Source organism: Oncorhynchus mykiss, chromosome 9 (assembly GCF_013265735.2).
Source record: "Oncorhynchus mykiss isolate Arlee chromosome 9, USDA_OmykA_1.1, whole genome shotgun sequence".
Classification (NCBI taxonomy): domain Eukaryota; kingdom Metazoa; phylum Chordata; class Actinopteri; order Salmoniformes; family Salmonidae; genus Oncorhynchus; species Oncorhynchus mykiss.
Genome location: NC_048573.1, coordinates 24,295,981 through 24,315,527, shown reverse-complemented (window position 1 = coordinate 24,315,527; position 19,547 = coordinate 24,295,981). Strand labels below are relative to the sequence as shown.

Sequence of the window (19,547 nt, the reverse complement as noted above, 5' to 3'; positions counted from 1 at the left end):
AGACACTTCACGCTTGCAAATCCTCTCCAGGCAAATTGTATGAAACATGCTTGGAATTGAAGCCTTTCTGTTTGTCAGGTGAGAGAAGTAGTTGCATTGTGTATTGGAACTGGGTACTGTATATATGAACTAATAATTGCCCCTGTAAATATAAGCTATTGTGCCTCTTGGGATCAGAGAGTGGCTTATGATAATGATAAATGTGACTATGATGTTTATGTATTAGGGGGAACACTTGCCCAAAACTCTTGCCCATTATATGTCCAGGGTCCATATAATTCTTCTTAACATGTACATGAATCATGATACCACAAACAAACTCCCTCAAAGGGTATACGTAAGTGTAATTATGAATTTTTACTGCACAGGAAAACTGCACTTTTAAAGAGGACTAAGCAAATAGTTTTGAATATGTGACCCACCCCCTGGATTTGGTCCTATGCAGCAACATTTTAAATTGTGTTTTATTTTACATTGGATAAAAATACAGACTCAGAGCAAGAAAAGTATATATCATACACTGCAGTTGAGGAAGATTGAGAAAGTAACTTGTAACCCCACTTTTGAGAAAATTAGCCTTGAATGTTTGTTTTTTTACACCTACTGGAGAGCTCTTCTTTGGCTCCACCCATTCACACCCTCTTAATCCTTAGCCCCACCCATCTCTTTAAGGATTCACGTGAGGCCATGTGCCGAACAGAGTGAGTAGTGTAGTAAACAAACAAAGATTTCAAGACTAAAAGTGGTCAAATTAGTAGCAAAAATTATTATTACAAAAAGGAAAAACTCCAAAAAACTATGGACACTTGAGCCTATATCCTAATCTGATTTTGGTACAGGTCATGTTGCTCATGTTATTGTCTGTGGTAAACACACACTATATCAAATGAAATCTAAGCTTGTCACATGCACAGGATACAGAAGGTGTAAACGGTACCGTGAAATGGTTACTTGCATAGTAGAAATATCAAAAACAGAAAGTGTCCAGATAAAAATATTTTGTAAATATTTTATAATTTTTAGATGATGCTTACCCAGACACACTTGTTTAAATTGATGGGTCATGTGAAAATGCTATAACCACCCCCCAGCCACATCTAGCTAAGTGGATGGGTCACTATTGTCTATACATGTACATATGTTCATGGAATTAAATAGATGGCCGTAATCCCCCCAAGACACACCTGACTAACTTGATGGGTTGTAATCACCTGGGGAAGTGAAGTATTTTGTTTAGACATGTATCTAGCTAGCTAGATACGAATAATTAGAATACTATTGCGACACAGATCATACACGTAACGTTAGCTAGCGAGCCCGAAAGCTAATGTTCGCTAGCTACAGTATCTAACAGTACGCTTGTATTTGCAATGAGAACAACTTTCTGACTAAATTAGAAACGTATCATATCTGGAAATGTAGCTAGACTCTTACCCATTTACATGGATGAATGCTTCATGGCAGACTGGAACCATTGAACTCTGTTTTGTTTGACCAGCGTTGTGTCAAGTACCTCCGGTTCACACTGACCGTGGAGTGTGCAGGCGGTAGTTCATCACAACTTTTTCCAACTGTTCTGTCGATAGCGCCTGCTAAATTCAGGGCATCAATGTTGTTGAGAAAAGTAGCCAAACGTTTGTAGTTCTCGATGGCTAACGTTATATCGCTCAAAAAAGCCGCTGTAGAAATGATTTTCACCACATACTGAGCAGCTCACGTTATAGACAGAAGCATGCTACATGGCAGACCAATCCAAACTCATCTCCCGGCATGTCCAGCCCATCCATTATCTTAGCCAACCATGCCTAGCGGGAAGGTTGTCTTTTTCTGTGGCTAAACCAACTAGGCTCGGTATTGAAAAATTGTATTCATATTTACAGATGGAATACAAGGCACATGAAAGTAAACATTTTTTTTTTAAAGAATTTGGATCAAAAGAAATAAAAAAAGACGTTCAAATGCCTCTCCTGTGAAGTAGTGAAATGCAACATACTTCCTGAAACGGGTCACATATAAAAGTGAAGAATTGTAAGATTTGTTGTTTCTGCTTTCCTCCCATGTGTGTTTCCTGTAGTTTGCGGAGACATCCATGGCCAGTTCTTTGACCTGATGAAGCTGTTTGAAGTAGGAGGGTCACCAGCTAGCACACGATACCTTTTCCTGGGCGACTACGTCGACAGAGGATATTTCAGTATCGAAGTAAGTGTTTCAGCCTGTTCTAAGAACATTAAGTTAAAGAAGGAAATGGTTGATGCTTTTGCGTTTGTACATCTGAAACTACTGTTGGTTATACTGTGTTGTAAAAAATATGTTCTCAAAAAATATGCAGATTCATTCCCAATCTCTTTGTTGTTCTCTTTCAGTGTGTGCTGTACTTGTGGGCCTTAAAGATCCTATACCCCAAAACACTCTTTTTGCTTCGTGGGAACCACGAATGTAGACATTTGACGGAGTATTTCACATTTAAGCAGGAATGTAAGTCTGGTTTGAGTTTTTCATTCTAAAGCATTGTACATTCAGCCCGGCGCTTAACTTTCAAACGTTCACACAGAAATGTTCTTCTTGGCATAGTATGAAAACAGATATTTGCTCTCTCCTTGATAGGTATTTACATCTGAACTATTGCTGTTGTGTTCGGGCTCAGAGTCTAAATAAAATACCAAGGGCAGAGTGAAATTATGCTTATGAGTTTTTTTTATGTCCTTTGGAGGTTTTCTGACACTTTTGAAATGCTTTCCGACCCACCACACTGCCCTAGTGTGTAAGAGCTAGGGGTGTTTGGCCTGGCAACACTCACTCCCTGCCCTATTTCCAACTTGACAGGTAGAATTAAGTATTCGGAGCGGGTGTACGATGCGTGTATGGACGCCTTCGACTGCCTTCCTCTGGCCGCCCTTATGAACCAGCAGTTCCTGTGCGTACACGGAGGACTGTCCCCAGAAATCACAAACCTTGACGACATCAGGAAAGTACGTGTCCTCCCGAACCACGTCGCCTGCATGACCATGCAATATGCTTGTCATTTGAGCTGCTACACTATCATTCAGAATGATCTCCTATTTCACTGTTGATAAAGTATTAAATTCATGGATACATTGGATATTGATGTTGTACTGTTTCTATGCTGTGTGAATAGATTGCATGTGTGGTTTAAACAAGGTTTCATTAAAAGCATAATGGGTGTTCAGTATAAGTAAGATAATCAACTTTCCCTTGTAACAAACATTCACATGGACTTTATTCTAATGGAATTTATCACGTGAAATGCACTTAAATTAGGATACAGATACGTTTACACAGAGCATTGTGCAAACTGTTTCTTTCCCCGTTTTGCTGTTCATGAAAATGAAGACTTTACCCATTTCCCTTGAAATATTTCCTTTGAAAAGAATGACCTTGATAATACAACATGGATTACCTCGCTCTCAATTCGCTCTCAAACGATGCCCCTAGCTAACAGGAGAGTTACATTCGGGCAGAGTCTGGACCGCTCTGATTAAAAATGTTGAAGAGTCGGATCCTGCTTTCTCTCAAATTCAATAACGGCAATTGGATTTTGTGGCTGCAATCAGAGGGTCTCTGTAATCCAATCTGCACTATTGAAGTGTCCATTATCCTACAGTATATACTTTCTCTGGAGAAATCGATACGGTTACTCTGAATGACTGTCGTGAGCTTTTGGCTGATCACATCAATTTGTACCTTTTCCATCCCATTTCTGAAGAGGAAGTATTAGTGTGGGCAAGATTGAATATACCTATTCATGTTTTCTGCTCATAATAGGCACACATTGTCATCCAGTCCACATGTTGTGGGTGTCTTTCACTCAAACACGATGCACCGTTGTAAAACAGAGACCCTACCAACAGTTTTTTTAATTTTAACCACAGTTCAATGTAGCAAGACTAATTGTCAAATCAAGATCCATCTCAAGTCTTTTACAATGACAAAAACAACCACTTTTCCATAGGTATCACTTGAGCAACACCAACCCATTGAGGAAGCTAAACTGACTGAGTTTCCTCATAGATTACACATTTTCCTGACCGCTTGACGTTGTCTTTCCCTGTCTCTCCTAACTCTGTGTCCCTCTCTCTTTGCAGTTAGACAGATTCAAAGAGCCCCCTGCGTACGGGCCCATGTGTGACCTGCTGTGGTCGGACCCCCTGGAAGACTTTGGGAATGAGAAAAGCCAAGAGCACTTCACACACAACACAGTGAGAGGCTGCTCCTACTTCTACAGGTGGGCCATCAACAGCATCACCTCCTTCACAAGCTGCGTAGTGTGAAAAATGCTGTGAATGTGTTCATTTATTCTTTACAGTGCACATTATTAAGGTTGCACTATGTAGGAAGTGCTACGCCATTTCCTGGTTGCTAAAATTCTAATAGTTCGCCTAATTTCAGTTTATGTGATAAAACAAGCAAGTATAGTGTAGAGAATCATTGTTCCATCTAAACCGCTGTGAAATATATCTTCCATAACCAAAACTATTGTATTTTCAGCTGTTTGACGCTGGTTTATAAAACCAAAAGTAAAAGACGCAAAAAACTAAACTTAAGACTAGGAAGCCTAGAAATAGCGCACAAATAAACTTGCTTTCAATGAGACATAGCTATAACTTACATTTCTATGTGAATTTGGTCGGTCACCCAAAAAGTTATATATTGCATCTTTAAGAATGCTATTTTCATGTCAATGTAGAAATGCTGGTGGAAGTGTGTGTGTGTGTGTGTGTGTGTGTGTGTGTGTGTGTGTGTGTGTGTGTCATACAATGGACTTGACATTGATCTTAGTGCAACACCTCTGGGCTCTACAGTAATATAACCATTCAAATAGAACAGAGTCCCGGTTCTATTGAAGCATCACTCAACCTTCCTTTGCCAAATCCTTCCAACCCAAGTAATTCTGCCAAATGTTCATTTTCATTCAGTCCCCTTCCAACTCCCTCAGTCTTTCTTCTATTGTCTGTATGTACACATACACACTTTCTGTGGATATGACAGTAACCGTATAACCTGCATTTGTCATTATCCCAGAGAAACGGGCTTCTCTCTCATTACTCTGTCGCAAGTGTTTATGAAGCACACATATTAACTCCCCTTAAACAGATCCCAGTCGCAGGCAAAGCAAACAAAGGAATGGCTGGAAGCACGGAGGGAGCTCACTCTGTCCGGAATATAATGAACAGGGCCACAGTCCTCTCCAAATGTGTATTTTAGTGCTCTAGTGTCCAGTCATTACAGGTGGATAAACACTCTATGGCCCTGGCATGCCAGTGGTAAAACCAGCCTGAAGCAGCATAAGCAATCAAATGTTGTGTCTCCTTGAGTGTGCTACACACTGATTTGCAGATTATTATTTTTTTCAAAACATTATTATTGCATTATATTTTGTATCATGGTCAAAAGGTATTTGAACCTTTTTGAATGGCTCTGTGTTCATTTTACACTTATGCTAAACTAAGTGGCCAAAGTTAGCAGGTCCATGGAAAGCCTCAAAGGTGCATGAGTGCGTTCAGACACCCAAAGAGCTCTATCTAGAATAGAATAAACGTTGGACAGACTTTTTGCAGTTTGTAAATTGATGTCATTTGAAAAGAGACTGCATATCATCTTTGGTAGAGACTTTACCCATAATGCAGGACTATTTCAAAGTCCTCCTATTTGAGGAGGATACCAGCACAAACTTTGCTCTTTTGACCCCAGGAAGGCACCAGCTAAAGGGGATTCAATAAAGACTAAAGAATGTACACTGAGTGTACAAAACATCTTTCCATGACATAGACTGACCTGGTGAATCCAGGTGAAAGCTATGATCCCTTATTGATGTCACTTGTTCAATCCACTTCTAACAGTGTAGATGAAGGGGAGGAGACAGGTTAAAGAATGATTTTTATGTCTTGAGACAATTGAGACTTGGATTGTGTATGTGTGCCATTGAGGGTGAATGGGAAAGACAAAAGATTGAAGTGCCTTTGAACGGGGTATGGTAGTAGGTGCCAGGCGCACCGGTTTGTGTCAAGAACTGCAACGCTGCTGGGTTTTTCATGCTCAACAGTTTCCCGTGTGTATCAGGAATGGTCCACCACCAGGAGGACATCCAGCCAACTTGGGGAAGGATCGGATTGGAGCATTGGAGTCAACATGGGCCAGTATCCCTGTGGAATGCTTTCGACACCTTCAAGAGTCCATGCCCCGACGAGACTGTTCTGAGGGCAAGAACTCAGTATTAGGAATATGTTCCTTGTGTTTGTTATACTCACTGTATAGTGTTTTATGTGGGAACAATAATTGTTATTTGCATTCAAAATGTTATTTTGGTCAGGGCTGTGAGATAGATTTGTAGATGAACCAACAGTTTGCTTTAAATGGTCTCGCTTGACTATCTGCTAGACAACACATGCCCGGTCAGGGCGTGAAATGTCACCCCTGTCACTTGAGAGAGGGTAAGACAGTCGTGTTGATGCTCTCGGGTTCTGCCAGTGATATTTCCATCGTATGGCCCTGCCACCGCAGAGATATCTCTGATATCTGAGTGATAGGGATTCAGTATACTACATCGAGTAGTATCGACTATCGAAAGAAAGACAGTGATTTGACAGTGATAGACCCTGTTCGAATACTCCTAATGTATCTTTCCTTCCTCGCTTCCTTGAAGTAATCACAAACCAGACAATTACTAGATGGGTTTTTAGCAAACTTGCCATTGCTTTCAACAGTTAGGGCATGTCAGATCAGTGATTACTTCAGGGAAGCAAGGAATAAAGGATGCATTTTAAGAGTATATGAACAGATAATTGCTGTTGTAGTATAAACACTTCAGCATTTCAAACAGGATAGTACAGTAAAACTCCAGTCCAGGTTAGCTGCTTCCTCTTGTACCTCTATCCCAACAGCCCCCTGTGTCTTCTTGGTTTGGCTTACATTCCTCTGTGGCTTTTGGCTTGCATTCCAAGTGGCACTCTATTTCCTACATAGTGCACTACTTTTGGTCAAGAGTAGTGCACTAAATAGGAAATAGAGTGCCATTTGAAACATAGCCTTGTTGTTTTTCCCAGTGTCGTCGTTTGGATCTGCCTGCAAGGCTCATTGTAATTGCCAGCATACTGGCATGCTGCGTTTATGGGCAAGCTTCAAGTTCCAGACTGAAAGGAGAACAATTCGCCAATCTGAGAGAAAATAATCAGTTTGGTGCTTTTTCCTGGCTTCTGGCAACTGTTTTACCCCAGCGCCATAGGCCCCCTCATAACTGTTTTACCCCAGCGCCATAGGCCCCCTCATAACTGTTTTACACACTACTGAGGCATGAAATTGCACATGAATACAGGCCCCATCTTTTCAAGCCTAGCACAGACACTGTACTGTGTGGTCGACTGTTTTTGAGTAGCCTAAACAGGAAATGACATGGTATTTTAGATGCTTTATGCAAATAGCCCTTGAATGGATTTTGTCTGTTCAGATGATGCACAGCGTACACTGTCAGGTTTGAAGTAGACAGGATGTGCATTTGTTTGTTTATTTGTCAGGGACTCTCACAACGGTTTGGGATGGATCACATCTGCGCTCCATCCCAAAACAGATGTCAATTGCGTTCAGCACAAAATGTCTTTAGTCTTCCGAGCAGTGCCTACAGTAGCAACAGCATCTGCTGATGCCCGGAGAAACAAATAGGAGTGAAAATAATCAATTAAGATGGATAATGAGCTACTTTTTTATTTTCCTCGAAGCGATGCTATCACACCAGAAAGAAACCACGCGCACTTTGGTTATCGTACCCGCTGTCGGTGGTGCTTTCTCCCCTCGGGTCATCAGTAACAGAACAAGGAACGTGACACCGTACCCATTTCTAGGTGTAAGTCCACCTGGAGTGACAAAACAAAGCAGGCCTCTCAGCTAGGAAGCCTGCAGTGTAACTGTGCCCCTCAAAGCATACCCGTCTGACAAGGAAGTGCAAATTGAGACGGATCGGTTCACTTTTGTTCAAGTTAGAGTATACCTTACCCGTTCTCTTGTCTACTTTCTATTCTGGATATTAACTGGAGGCGGAGGGCTATGGCTGTTACGAGTTGGCCCGAAGTGCAAGGCCATCTACCTGTCTCACAAAGCAGTGAGCTAACCCTTTAGCCCCGAAAGCGTTCAGCAATGGAGAACCACATTGATTAAAGGGCACAACCATTGTTAGACTAATTAGCAATATCCAGAAACAAACACTTGAGTTTAGCCTTCAGCCCCGCACTTAATTATCAAACACACACGTCAGATTATTTCCAAATGACAGCTGAAGTGTCGTTTTGTCAATGGCAAAATGCGTTGCCTGTTGTGACCTAAACTGAAATAAACATGAGTCGGTTCCACGGTGAGTTTGGTTCTTTGAACAATGATTGCTTTCATGTTTCGTCAGGTTCATCGAATAACCTTCTAAAGTTGTTGTGGTGGGGAGTTCTGAAATGATTATGACACACAGCTCTGTTGTGTTTCCCCAAGGTCTGGAAGTTCATGTGCACTCACTTACTTACTAAACGTTCCTTCTCTGGGAGTTTTCAATGTAACTGGCTTCAAGGGGGTTGTTGGCTGGCTGGCCGGCTAGTATGACTAGGGCCTCCCTCACTGAGTGCAAAATCACATTTTGGGTTCTTTGGGAATTAAAGGTTATGGCATGGAAAATCCTGAAACTTTACTAAATTGTAATTGCTGGCAGTTTATTTTGGCCACCTCAAATCTCAGACTGATCAGAGCTGCATGAGTACGCAAAAGCTGCACGTGCGCGCACACACACACACACACACACACACACACACACACACACACACACACACTGAATACTTATAGAAACCACAAGGTTGAGATTTTATGCTGGATCCTTTGTTTGCCCTTTCCAATGGTTACATGATGAAGGTGCCTGCTATTAAAATACACTTGAATGAATATCTATTTTAAGTGTCAATCCACTGGGCACACACTGGTTGAATCAGCGTAGTTTCCACATCATTTTAATGAAATTACGTTGAACCAACGTGGAATAGAAGTTGATTTGACGTCTGTGCCCAGTGGGAAAGAAATCGAATCACTGCTTTTTGATCAAATTATAGCCGTTAATCAAGCATGTGTCGTCTTGTCTTTCAACAGTTATCCTGCTGTCTGCGACTTTCTACAACACAATAACTTATTATCGGTCATTCGAGCCCATGAAGCACAGGACGCTGGGTAAGTCCACCCCCCCCCCCCCACCCCACCGCTAACTGTTACAGCCGTTCACCTTGGTCAACTATGTCGCTTGAGCCTACCCAGGAAACATCCTGCGCTTGCAAAAAAATAGTGTTGAATTGAACTTTATTGAGTTTGGTCGCCAGTGCCCCCTCAAAGGACCGTGACACCCTTGGTAGCAAGCATGCCATAACATTTGAGAAAAGGGGCTGATGAGGCAGAGGCTCCTCCTCAAACTGACAGAAGGCGTGTCACCCTATTTGTTTACTGCTCCTCCACGAAGACTGTCCGGCCCACTCAAAGAGAAAAAAACAGCTTGACCTACTAGCTAGCCTTAGGCACAGATCTAGGATCAGGTAACCCTTCCAAAAAATGTATTTAATTAGCCCTCGGGCCATCGTGGACTTTATACACATAATAATAATGTGTTACATCCGCTGTACATAATCTAGCAGACACTTTTATCCCGAACAGTTATGCATGCATACATTTTATATACAGATGGTCCCGGGAATCAAACCCACTATCCTGGCATTGCAAGCACCATGCTCTACCAACTGAGCTACAGAGGGCCACACTGTGCTGCAGAAGACCACAAGTACAGTTATAGGTAGTGTTCTTGTAACAGTGGTGGTGCTGATGATGTTGTCTCTCCCTCTAGGTACCGCATGTACAGGAAGAGCCAGACGACAGGGTTTCCTTCTCTCATCACCATCTTCTCAGCACCCAACTACCTAGACGTCTACAACAACAAAGGCAAGCACAGAGTGAATCGTACTCATTACCGCATTAATTGGTTCATTTGTTATGGATAATTTACCACTTGCCAGTGGAGGCTGGTGGGGGGGGTGGACTATAGGAGGACGGGCTCATTGTAATGGCTGGAAAGGAAAACATGGAACCGAGTCAAACATGTGGTTTCCATATGTTTGATATGTGTAATACAGCTCTGTTCATTCCATTCCAGCCATTACAATGAGCCCGTCCTCCTATAGCTTCTCCCACCAGCCTCCTCTGTTGTATGCTGCCCTAGAGTTAGGCTTCGCTCAGTCAATGAGATAAGATTTGGAAGGATGGCCTCGCGACACAACCTGACTCTATTGAACTAGTTTACGGTTGAAGTTGTCAGACACGGATGTTCATACAACATCACAAAAGTAAATATCTTTTCAAAGTGCATTTTAAATCACAACACACTTTACAGTGAAACAAAAAAGCAAAGCGAACAAAGAAAAACAGTACAGAGAATCCACAATTGAATCACACTGTACTTGACACAGTGTGATCAGATCAAATGTACGCTTCCTCTACATTAGAGAGAGTGAAAGGGAGAGAGAGAAAGGGGGACAGTGAGAAAGGGAGAGAGAGAATGAAAGGGGGACAGTGAGAAAGGGAGAGAGAGAGAAAGAAAGGGGGAGAGCGAGAAAGGGAGAGAGATAAAGGGGGAGAGAGAAAGAAAGGGGGTCAGTGAGAAAGGGAGAGAGAGAAAGAAAGGGGGACAGTGAGAAAGGGAGAGAGAGAGAAAGGGAGAGAGAGAAAGAAAGGGGAACAGTGAGAAAGGAAGAGAGAGAGAGAGAAATGGGGACAGTGAGAAAGGGAGAGAGAGAAAAAAAGTGGGACAGTGAGAAAGGGAGAGAGAGAAACAAAGGGGAACAGTGAGAAAGGGAGAGAGAGAAAGAAAGGGGGACAGTGAGAAAGGGAGAGAGAGAGAAAGGGAGAGAGAGAAAGAAAGGGGGACAGTGAGAAGAGGGGGAGAGAAAGAAAGGGGGACAGTGAGAAAGGGAGAGAGAGAGAGAAAGGGAGAGAGAGAAAGAAAGAAAGGGGGACAGTGAGAAAGGGAGAGAGAGAAAGAAAGGGGGACAGTGAGAAAGGGAGAGAGAGAGAGAGAAGGGGGACAGTGAGAAAGGGAGAGAGAGAGAAAGAAAGGGGGACAGTGAGAAGAGGGGGAGAGAAAGAAAGGGGGACAGTGAGAAAGGGAGAGAGAGAGAGAGAAAGGGAAAGGGGGACAGTGAGAAAGGGAGAGAGAGAGAGAGAAGGGAGAGAAAGAGAAAGAAAGGGGGACAGTGAGAAAGGGAGAGAGAGAGAAAGGGAGACAGAGAGAAAGGGAGAGAGAAAGAGAAAGAAAGGGGGACAGTGAGAAAGGGAGAGAGAGAAAGAGAAAGAAAGGGGGACAGTGAGAAAGGGAGAGAGAGAGAAAGGGAGAGAGAGAAAGAGAAAGAAAGGGGGACAGTGAGAAAGGGAGAGAGAGAGAAAGGGAGAGAGAGAAAGAAAGGGGGACAGTGAGAAAGGGAGAGAAAGGGGGAGAGAAAGAAAGGGAGAGGGAGAGAAAGAGAAAGAAAGGGGGACAGTGAGAAAGGGAGAGAGAGGGAGAGAGAGAGAAAGGGAGAGAGAGAAAGAAAGGGAGAGAGAAAGGGAGAGAAAGATAGAAAGGGGGACAGTGAGAAAGGGAAAGAGCACGCACACAGTGCCGTGGTTCCAAAACGTTTCACGCGTCTCTTGGGTTGGGTGGGGATGGGATGGACTGGCTGTGGTCCATTTGGCATGCAGTGTCCCAGCACACTCTGGAGGAGGCTGGACACACAGACAGACCTTTATGAAGTGAGTCAGCACAAAAAGTCCAAGAGCGACTCTTTTTGTCCAATCGGGGAACCACAGGGGAATTTAGGGAGAGAATGGGAGAAGGGAAATGGGGCTGTTTTTGACACACACACTCATGGGGGCATATTTTCGCATAGGTGTGAATTGGGGCAAAGCCCGGTGATGAGTTTCCTTGCGGGCATGTGTCATGATGGTGTGTAGTAGGATTTACTGCAAGGACATCTACAGAAGGAGAGCGGTTTGGAGTTTTTTTGTGAGCCTTACAATGGCTGATGTTCACAGCCCCGTCCAGGTTGTTTTTGTTTTTGCCTTGATGTTCCCTAATCTCAGCCCACCTTGATATCTGATCCCAGCTTTGCCAACTCAAAGGTAAAGCGCTTTAAATAGCTGACCTTCTGAAGCACATTCAGGAACGCATGCCATTACTCAGCCCGGGCTCCTGCACAACTAGACACCCCCCCCCCCCCCCTCCATCCCACTCTTTTAGTTTTATTGTGCATTTAACGCTGATTGCGTATTTCTTCAGAGTTTTAATGTATTTAATAGGGTGCTCAGTTTTCTAGGATTATTTTCTTTTCTCTTGAAACAACATGGGATTCTTCACCCTGTAGTCCTACAGACGTTCTAACTAAGGAGTTAAGAGGAGTACATTATATCATTTGTTATTTCTGTGAAGAACCGCCCAATGAGGCATATAATATGGTTCGAATGGGGCAGGGCGCCCAATTGAAATGCAAGTGACCGTAATAGATTGAACTTCTCTCGTCTTGGACTGGGATCTCGGTTGCGAGTGCCGCAGTCTCGTGATTGATGGCCAATCGATGGCAGCTGTAAATCTAAAAGGGGCCAGTCGGCTAAGCCCGTCAGTCTTTGCAGAGAGAGGGGGGGGGTTGCCAGAATCAGATTAACCAGCCTCCTCCAAATCAGTCTGCGGTCAGTGTAACCTCACTCAGAGTGGAGATTTGGCAACCCTGACAAAGGCAGGAACCCCCCAGCCGGTGGTCTCGCAGGCAAATAAATAAAATAAAATAAACACAAAGGCCACCATTGCCGAGTCGACGTAATGCAACAGCCAAATAACTCTTTATTTTATTTTTTTAAGGGTTTGATCAATCGTGGAATCGGATGGTTCCGTCACCGAGCTACTCGGGTGGCTAGTCTACACGGTCTCATGTCAGGGGTCAAGTTGTCTGTAGCCACATAAGCTGGAGCTGAGTGATCACTCGGCCAATGTCTCCTCCCCCCCCCCCTCTCACTGACCTGTAAACATGAAAACTGTCTGCTGAAAAACAATATGGGTGGCAAGTTTAGTCGCTGGTGTCAGACAGCTTGGGTTCCTCCAGTCAAGAAGACGGGGAATGACACCGCTCCCCAAGTCTATTTCGGAGCGGCAGAGGATTGTCACGCAGTGAAACGAGAACTGAGGGGTTCTCCCCCATCGGAGACAGTAGCTCCTCATACCCCAGAATCCCCTTGTCACTTGAATTCCCAAGACATGTGACTAGGGACTTAGTCGCCGTTCCCATCAGGGATTTGGGAGGTGGAGTTTGGTTTTATTTGAGGAGAAGAGGGTTAAAGCTACTGTGGTGTGATACTGTTGTGATATAAGATATAAGATATGCTTGTGGCAACTATTTATACTTCTAGTACAGTTTATCAGACCTGGGCTCAAAGGAATCTATCTTGTTGAATGCTATATTGGCAAGCTGCTCAACTAAAACCAGCGAATGACCCTTCGCTGGGCCTGCCTCTTGGACAGCAGTTACGCATATCCAAACATGGCACACATAGTATCAGACGTTTACTGGATTTTCCCCTGCCATATGTTGTTGATTGAGTTTAGACCGTTGGAAATGTGACTGGGAGACAGATGGGAATAGATGGACGATTTGAAAGTGTCAGACTGGGGATTCAGGCTTGGGTGTTGCGAAGTTGTGTTGATCACGAGGTGAAACATTTAGCCTACCTGCCTCCGAGACAGTCACATAGTTCCCGCTCCCTCCTGCTATTCATTGATAGAATGAAAATAGAGATGGAGATGGATGGAGATGTGCTGTTGCTCTAGAGAGGGCTGGCTCAGAGATATGGCCCGAGGTCAGAGTTCGGACTCTGTTTCCTGTGGGATTGGCATGTGGCCACATGATCGGTGCTGAGCGTGGAGTAAAGAGTAGGATGGCATTCCCGAGGCAGGACTACAGGGAACAAGGGAATTTTCCACCTCGTCACAGTTGACAGCGTGGGGACCTTCTCTGGTAATTCTCCAGGGACCCCCCCCCCCCCCCCCCTCCCCCCCTCCCCCCATAGAGTCAGAGCAAGTCTGAGCATAAACGGGTATGTTCTCTGTTCTGTTTTCCCTTCTGGATTTCTGGTCGGGTAGCTGGATGGGAATCTTGGCATGAGAGGACCAGTTAACCAGTAAACGTTCCTAGTCCATCATCCATCATTTACTCACCATCCTTTTGTGATTTATCTGATTTCTTAGAACTGCAGTTATGATCAAAGACCTCAATTACTATTGGTCAATGACATTGACAACTCAATCTGCTTTGTTACTCTAACACTGTACTCTGTAGCCTACTGTATTGGTCCACTGCAACAGGGATTTGACAAGAAACTGGATTAAAAATGTGTGGGATGATAAATTCATAAAAGTCAACTGTAGTGAAAACAAATGTAAAACAGCCAATTTCCCTTTATTTCCTGTCTACAGCTGTTATATGAGTGGAATACAGAAAAAAAATAGATAGAAGATGGAGAAAAGCAGAGTAGGGCAGTCCGCTTGTCAGAGAGACAGTGGAGGAAGCATTAAGCCAGAGGAAGGAACACTCAAACTTCCACCCCTCGTCCCTCCAGACAGAGGGGATCAGAGAGCCGTCCTCGTTAAGAAGGGAGGAAAACCCTTCTCGGCAGGCACTCGTCTGTGAATAATGTATGAGAGGGCAGACAGGCGGGCGTCGCCATTACCGTATTAGTGGGTTTTCCTGTTAGAGCAACCCCACGGATGGTCTGGTCTTCCCCCAAGAAGCACTACAGTAGTAGTTAGCGTTATTAGAGCAACAGAGATGCCCGGTGGTTGTCTGAGGAACTGCAACCAGGCTTAAATTAGTTTGAAAATGTATATCGTCGTTTGTGAGTGTTTTATTAATTTATTAAAAGCAAGATAGCTCGCAACATAAGTTATAAAAATATGGTCCCTTCAGGAATCAAATCCAGAATGCTGGTGTTGCAAACAACAACCCTACTCTACTTTTTTCTCCATCTTCTATCTATCTTCTATCTATTAGCCGGCTACCACCCGGTTACTCAACCCTGCACCTTCGAGGCTGCTGCCCTATATACATAATGGAATCACTGGCCACTTTAATAATGGAACCCTAGTCACTTTAATAATGTTTACACAATGCTTTACTCCTCTCATATGTATATACTGTATTCTATTCTACTGTATTTTAGTCAATGCCACTCCGACATTGCTCTTCCTAATATTTATGTATTTCTTAATTCTGTTATTTTACTTTAGATTCGTGTGTGTTGTTGTGAATTGTTAGATTCTACTACATTGTTGGGAGCTAGGAACACAAGCATTTTGCTACACCTGCAATAACATCTGCTAAATATTTGTATGTGACCAATAAAATTTGATTTGATTTTGAGCCATGTAGAATGGCTGGTAATGATGTAAGAGGGAGAAGTATATTTATATACCACTAACTGCGTAGATACACTATATATACCAAGCTATGTGGACAGCCGTTCAAATGAGTGGATTCAGCTATTTCAGCCGCACACGTTGCTGACAGGTGTATAAAATCGAGCACACAGCCCAGCAATCTCCATAGACAAACATTGGCAGTACAATGGCCCATATTGAACAGCTCAGTGACTTTCAACGTGGCACCATCCAAGGATACCACCTTTCCAACAAGTCATTTTTTCAAATTTCTGCCCTGCTAGAGCTGCCCTGGTCAACTGTAAGTGCTGTTATTGTGAAGTGGAAATGTCCGGGAGCAACTACGGCTCAGTCGCGAAGTGGTAGGCCACACAAGCTCACAGAACAGGACCGCCGAGTCCTGAAGCACGTAGGGAGTAAAAATCGCCTGTCCTCAGCTGCAACACTCACTACGGAATTCCAAACTGCCTCTGGAAGCAATGTCAGCACAAGAACTGTTCGTCGGGAGCTTCATGAAGTGGTCTTATCACGGCCGAGCAGCCATGGAAGATCACCATGCCAAGATCACCAATGCCAAGCGTTGGCTGGAGTGGTGTAAAGTTAATCGCCATTGGACTCTGGAGCAGTGGAAACGCTCCAGAGGTGGATTTGTGCTTTCAGTGTGTATCTAAGAGAAGGCACAGTAGCTCATAACAATGGCTGTTGATACTGAGGGCTGCACCACTTACTTGCTCCAACACCCGCTTGTCTCGCCACTACCACGCAACCCCACCCCTCACCAAGCCCAGTGAATGTTAGTCTGTCTATCTGTAGCTGTACAGACTCATGACATGCAGATGGCTGGCATGCCGCGTTTGATGACTTGCTATTCTCAAACCCCGCCAGGAGACGCAGGAAAGTCCCCCACCGGGGCCCAACCTCGGTGTCAGCTTCCCCCCCCCCCCCCCCCCTCCGAATCGGGCCACATTGGCTGGGTGTTGGGGGTGGAGGTGGGAGGGAGAGCAGAGGGCTGTATAAAGGGGATGAGGCAACAGTGTCTGTCTGTGTGGTTCCCTGGCCTGTTGCAATGTGATAACACACTTTGACTTATTTAGACAGACTAGGTCAGGGTTCCCCAAATGGTTTTATTTGGCCCCCCCCCCCCCCAAGTTTTCAAGTCAATTTAGTAATTTTCATTGTTGGACATTAGACTTGTAAACACCAGGAAATCAGCTCCGAGTGATTTTAATGTATGAAATCTGTTCCCAACTATTCCCATGGATAATAGAGAGACACGACGTGGTCGTATACAAATGTACGCAAGGTTTGATATGATTACGTTTCAGTCAAACATTATATCTCTTTCTGCTCCTTGCGGTCAATTTGCAGTCTACAAATGATTTGTAATTATGTTCCAGCCCCCGAACCATTGGCTCGGGTCTAGGTCAGATCCTAGTGGAACCGCCATGTAAGCCAATGTAGCAAAATGTCATATAGTTTGTGAAGTCATACATGTCATCATGTATTTTGACATGTTTTCTTTTTCATAATCATTCTAAAACGTCCATAAGAATATGTTGATTTTTCATAATACAAAACAACTGTTGGATTTGTTTGTTCGTGATTATACAGTATGTGTTTCTCTCGTAAACAGTCTAAGGTTTCAACTTGTTATAGATACGTCCTCGGTTTCTGATCCCATTTTTGGTACGTTGCAATTGCCTCCCGGAGAATTCAGCCTTTTCATGCATGTTGGCACAGAAAAAGCTTGGTGTATGCACATTCTTATGGACCTCTGGAGCGGTATTGCATACTGTGGATAATGTGGTCAACCAAAGCACTCCTCCCGGTTCCCCAATAAACTATGTCCCTTGTTTTATCTCACGTGGATCTTACAAGTAGATTTGCTGTGGTTCTCAAAATGTCTCTGCCTCAACTTTTCCTATCAACATGCCAATAGGCATCTCCAATCTGTCTCTCTGTCTCTGTATCCCCCCAGCTTACCTCTCCAATGGTCTCTCTCCCTTTCTCTCGCTCTCTCCTTTCACCCTCTCCCTCCATCCATCCATTGTCAGAAGTGTATGTTTTCTCACTAAGGAATGGAGGCGATCAGTCCATCAAGCCCGTATGCTGAGCGAGTTGTTTCTCCTGGTTTTATTCATGTATAAATCCCTGTAAATGATGCTGGGACTGTTGTGGTGGGGGCTTGGAATCAATGTGACATAGAATTGAAATCAAATCCAATCAAATTGTATTTGTCACATGCAACTTACCGTGAAATTCTTACTTACAAGCCCTTAACCAACAATGCAGTTAAGAAAAACAAGAGTTAAGAAAAATATTTACAAAATAAACTGAAGTAAAAAATAAAAGAGCAACAATAAAATAACAATAACGAGGCTATATACAGTGACTATGCATAGATAATAAACAGTGAGTAGCAGCAGTATATAAAAAAAAGGTGGGGGGGTCAATGCAAATAGTCTGGGTAGACATTTAATTAGCTGTTCAGTAGTCTTATGGCTTGGGGGTAGAAGCTGTTTTGGACCTAGACTTGGTGCTCCGGTACCGCTTGCTGTGCGGTAGCAGAGAGAACAGTCTATAACTAGGGTGGCTGGAGTCTTTAGGGCCTTCCTCTGACACCGCCTGGGATAGAGGTCCTGAATGGCAGGAAGCTTGGCCCCAGTGATGTACTGGGCCGTACCCCCTGTTGCGCCTTGCGGTTGGAGGCCGAGACGATTCCATACCAGGCAGTGATGCAACCAGTCAAGATGCTCTCGATGGTGCAATTTTAGAACTGAGGATCTGAGGACCCATGCCACATCTTTTCAGTCTCCTGAGGGGGAATAGGTGACTGTCTTGGTGTGTTTGGACCATGATAGTTTGCTGGTGATGTGGACAATAAGGAACTTGAAACTCGTAACCTGCTCCACTACAGCCCCATCGATGAGAATGGGGGTGTGCTCGGCGCTCCTTTTTCTGGAAGCGCAGAGGATGGGTTTAAAGGGCCAGCCGTGTAGAACAGGCACACAATGCAGACTGACTTTATATTTTCACTTAATAACGCTGTTTTAATTGCTAGGTAGAACGTCCCTCGTGGTATAAAACTGACAGCTTTCGGAGGGTTTTATGAGATGGATTTACGGTTTTATGGACGGTTTTATATTACACAATATGGATGTTTTAGAATAGAAGGCACTCTAAATGCATTCATAATGAATTTGTACACCAGTGATTTGATCAGTGTGTTACAATAGAAATTGGGTTAACACTATACTTAATGCATGCAGGTATAATTCATTATGATGCAGTTATAATGCATTGTCAGACTTGTCATGAACATGTACAGTATTACCCCATTATAATGTCTTGTAATAATCTCATAATGATCCGGACAAACTAACAGCCAGTTTGGAAACTATGCACAGAGAGACATGACATACCATAAGCCTTGTTCTAAAGCAAGTTCTAATGCATTATACCTGGATGCGTTTAATTGTCAGATGTCTCATACACACCCCCTCTCTCCATGAGGCTGTTCAGGAGGATGTAATCTCTCATGGACAGACTATGTAAACATAAACGGTACCGTAGCATCTGTCAACAGACTGTGGGATCCAAAGGCTAACGAGTAATTTTGTTCAGATTTTGCGCAGATTTTATCACAGGTCATTTGGACAAATCATGATTTTGCATGTTTTAGCATCTTTCAGAAGGTGAGGGGACATTTGGCCCATACACTTGCCTGTAAGTTGCGAAGAGAGAGGGTATCACGGCTCAGGAGAAGACCCAGATGCAGACAGTTTTGAAATATCAATGGTTTATTACAAAAACAGGGGGGCAGGCGAACGACAAGTCAAGGGCAGGCAGAGGTCAGTAATCCAGAACAGAGTCCAAAAGGTACAGAACGGCAGGCAGGGTCAGGGTCAGGTCAGGCAAAACCGGGAACTAGAAAAACAGGAACTAGAGTAAAACAGGAGTACGGGGAAAACGCTGGTAGGCTTGACGAGACAAGACGAACTGGCAACAGACAAACAGAGAACACAGGTATACATACCTTGGGGATAATGGGGAAGATGGGCAACACCTGGAG

At 43.8% G+C, this 19,547-nt stretch overlaps 1 protein-coding gene across 6 annotated transcripts in view; it reads left to right on the top strand.

Annotated features, from left to right (window-relative positions):
* The window catches only part of LOC110531778 (serine/threonine-protein phosphatase 2B catalytic subunit alpha isoform), a 97,517-nt gene that overhangs the window by 52,103 nt on the left and 25,867 nt on the right, over positions 1-19,547 (top strand). For all 6 annotated transcript variants that reach the window (XM_021615190.2, XM_021615188.2, XM_021615187.2 and 3 more), the window contains exons 3-8: positions 2,075-2,199; positions 2,364-2,475; positions 2,824-2,969; positions 4,104-4,243; positions 9,130-9,207; positions 9,869-9,963. In XM_021615190.2, coding sequence (XP_021470865.1) covers positions 2,075-2,199; positions 2,364-2,475; positions 2,824-2,969; positions 4,104-4,243; positions 9,130-9,207; positions 9,869-9,963 — 696 coding nt within the window. The remainder of the gene's footprint in view (positions 1-2,074; positions 2,200-2,363; positions 2,476-2,823; positions 2,970-4,103; positions 4,244-9,129; positions 9,208-9,868; positions 9,964-19,547) is intronic.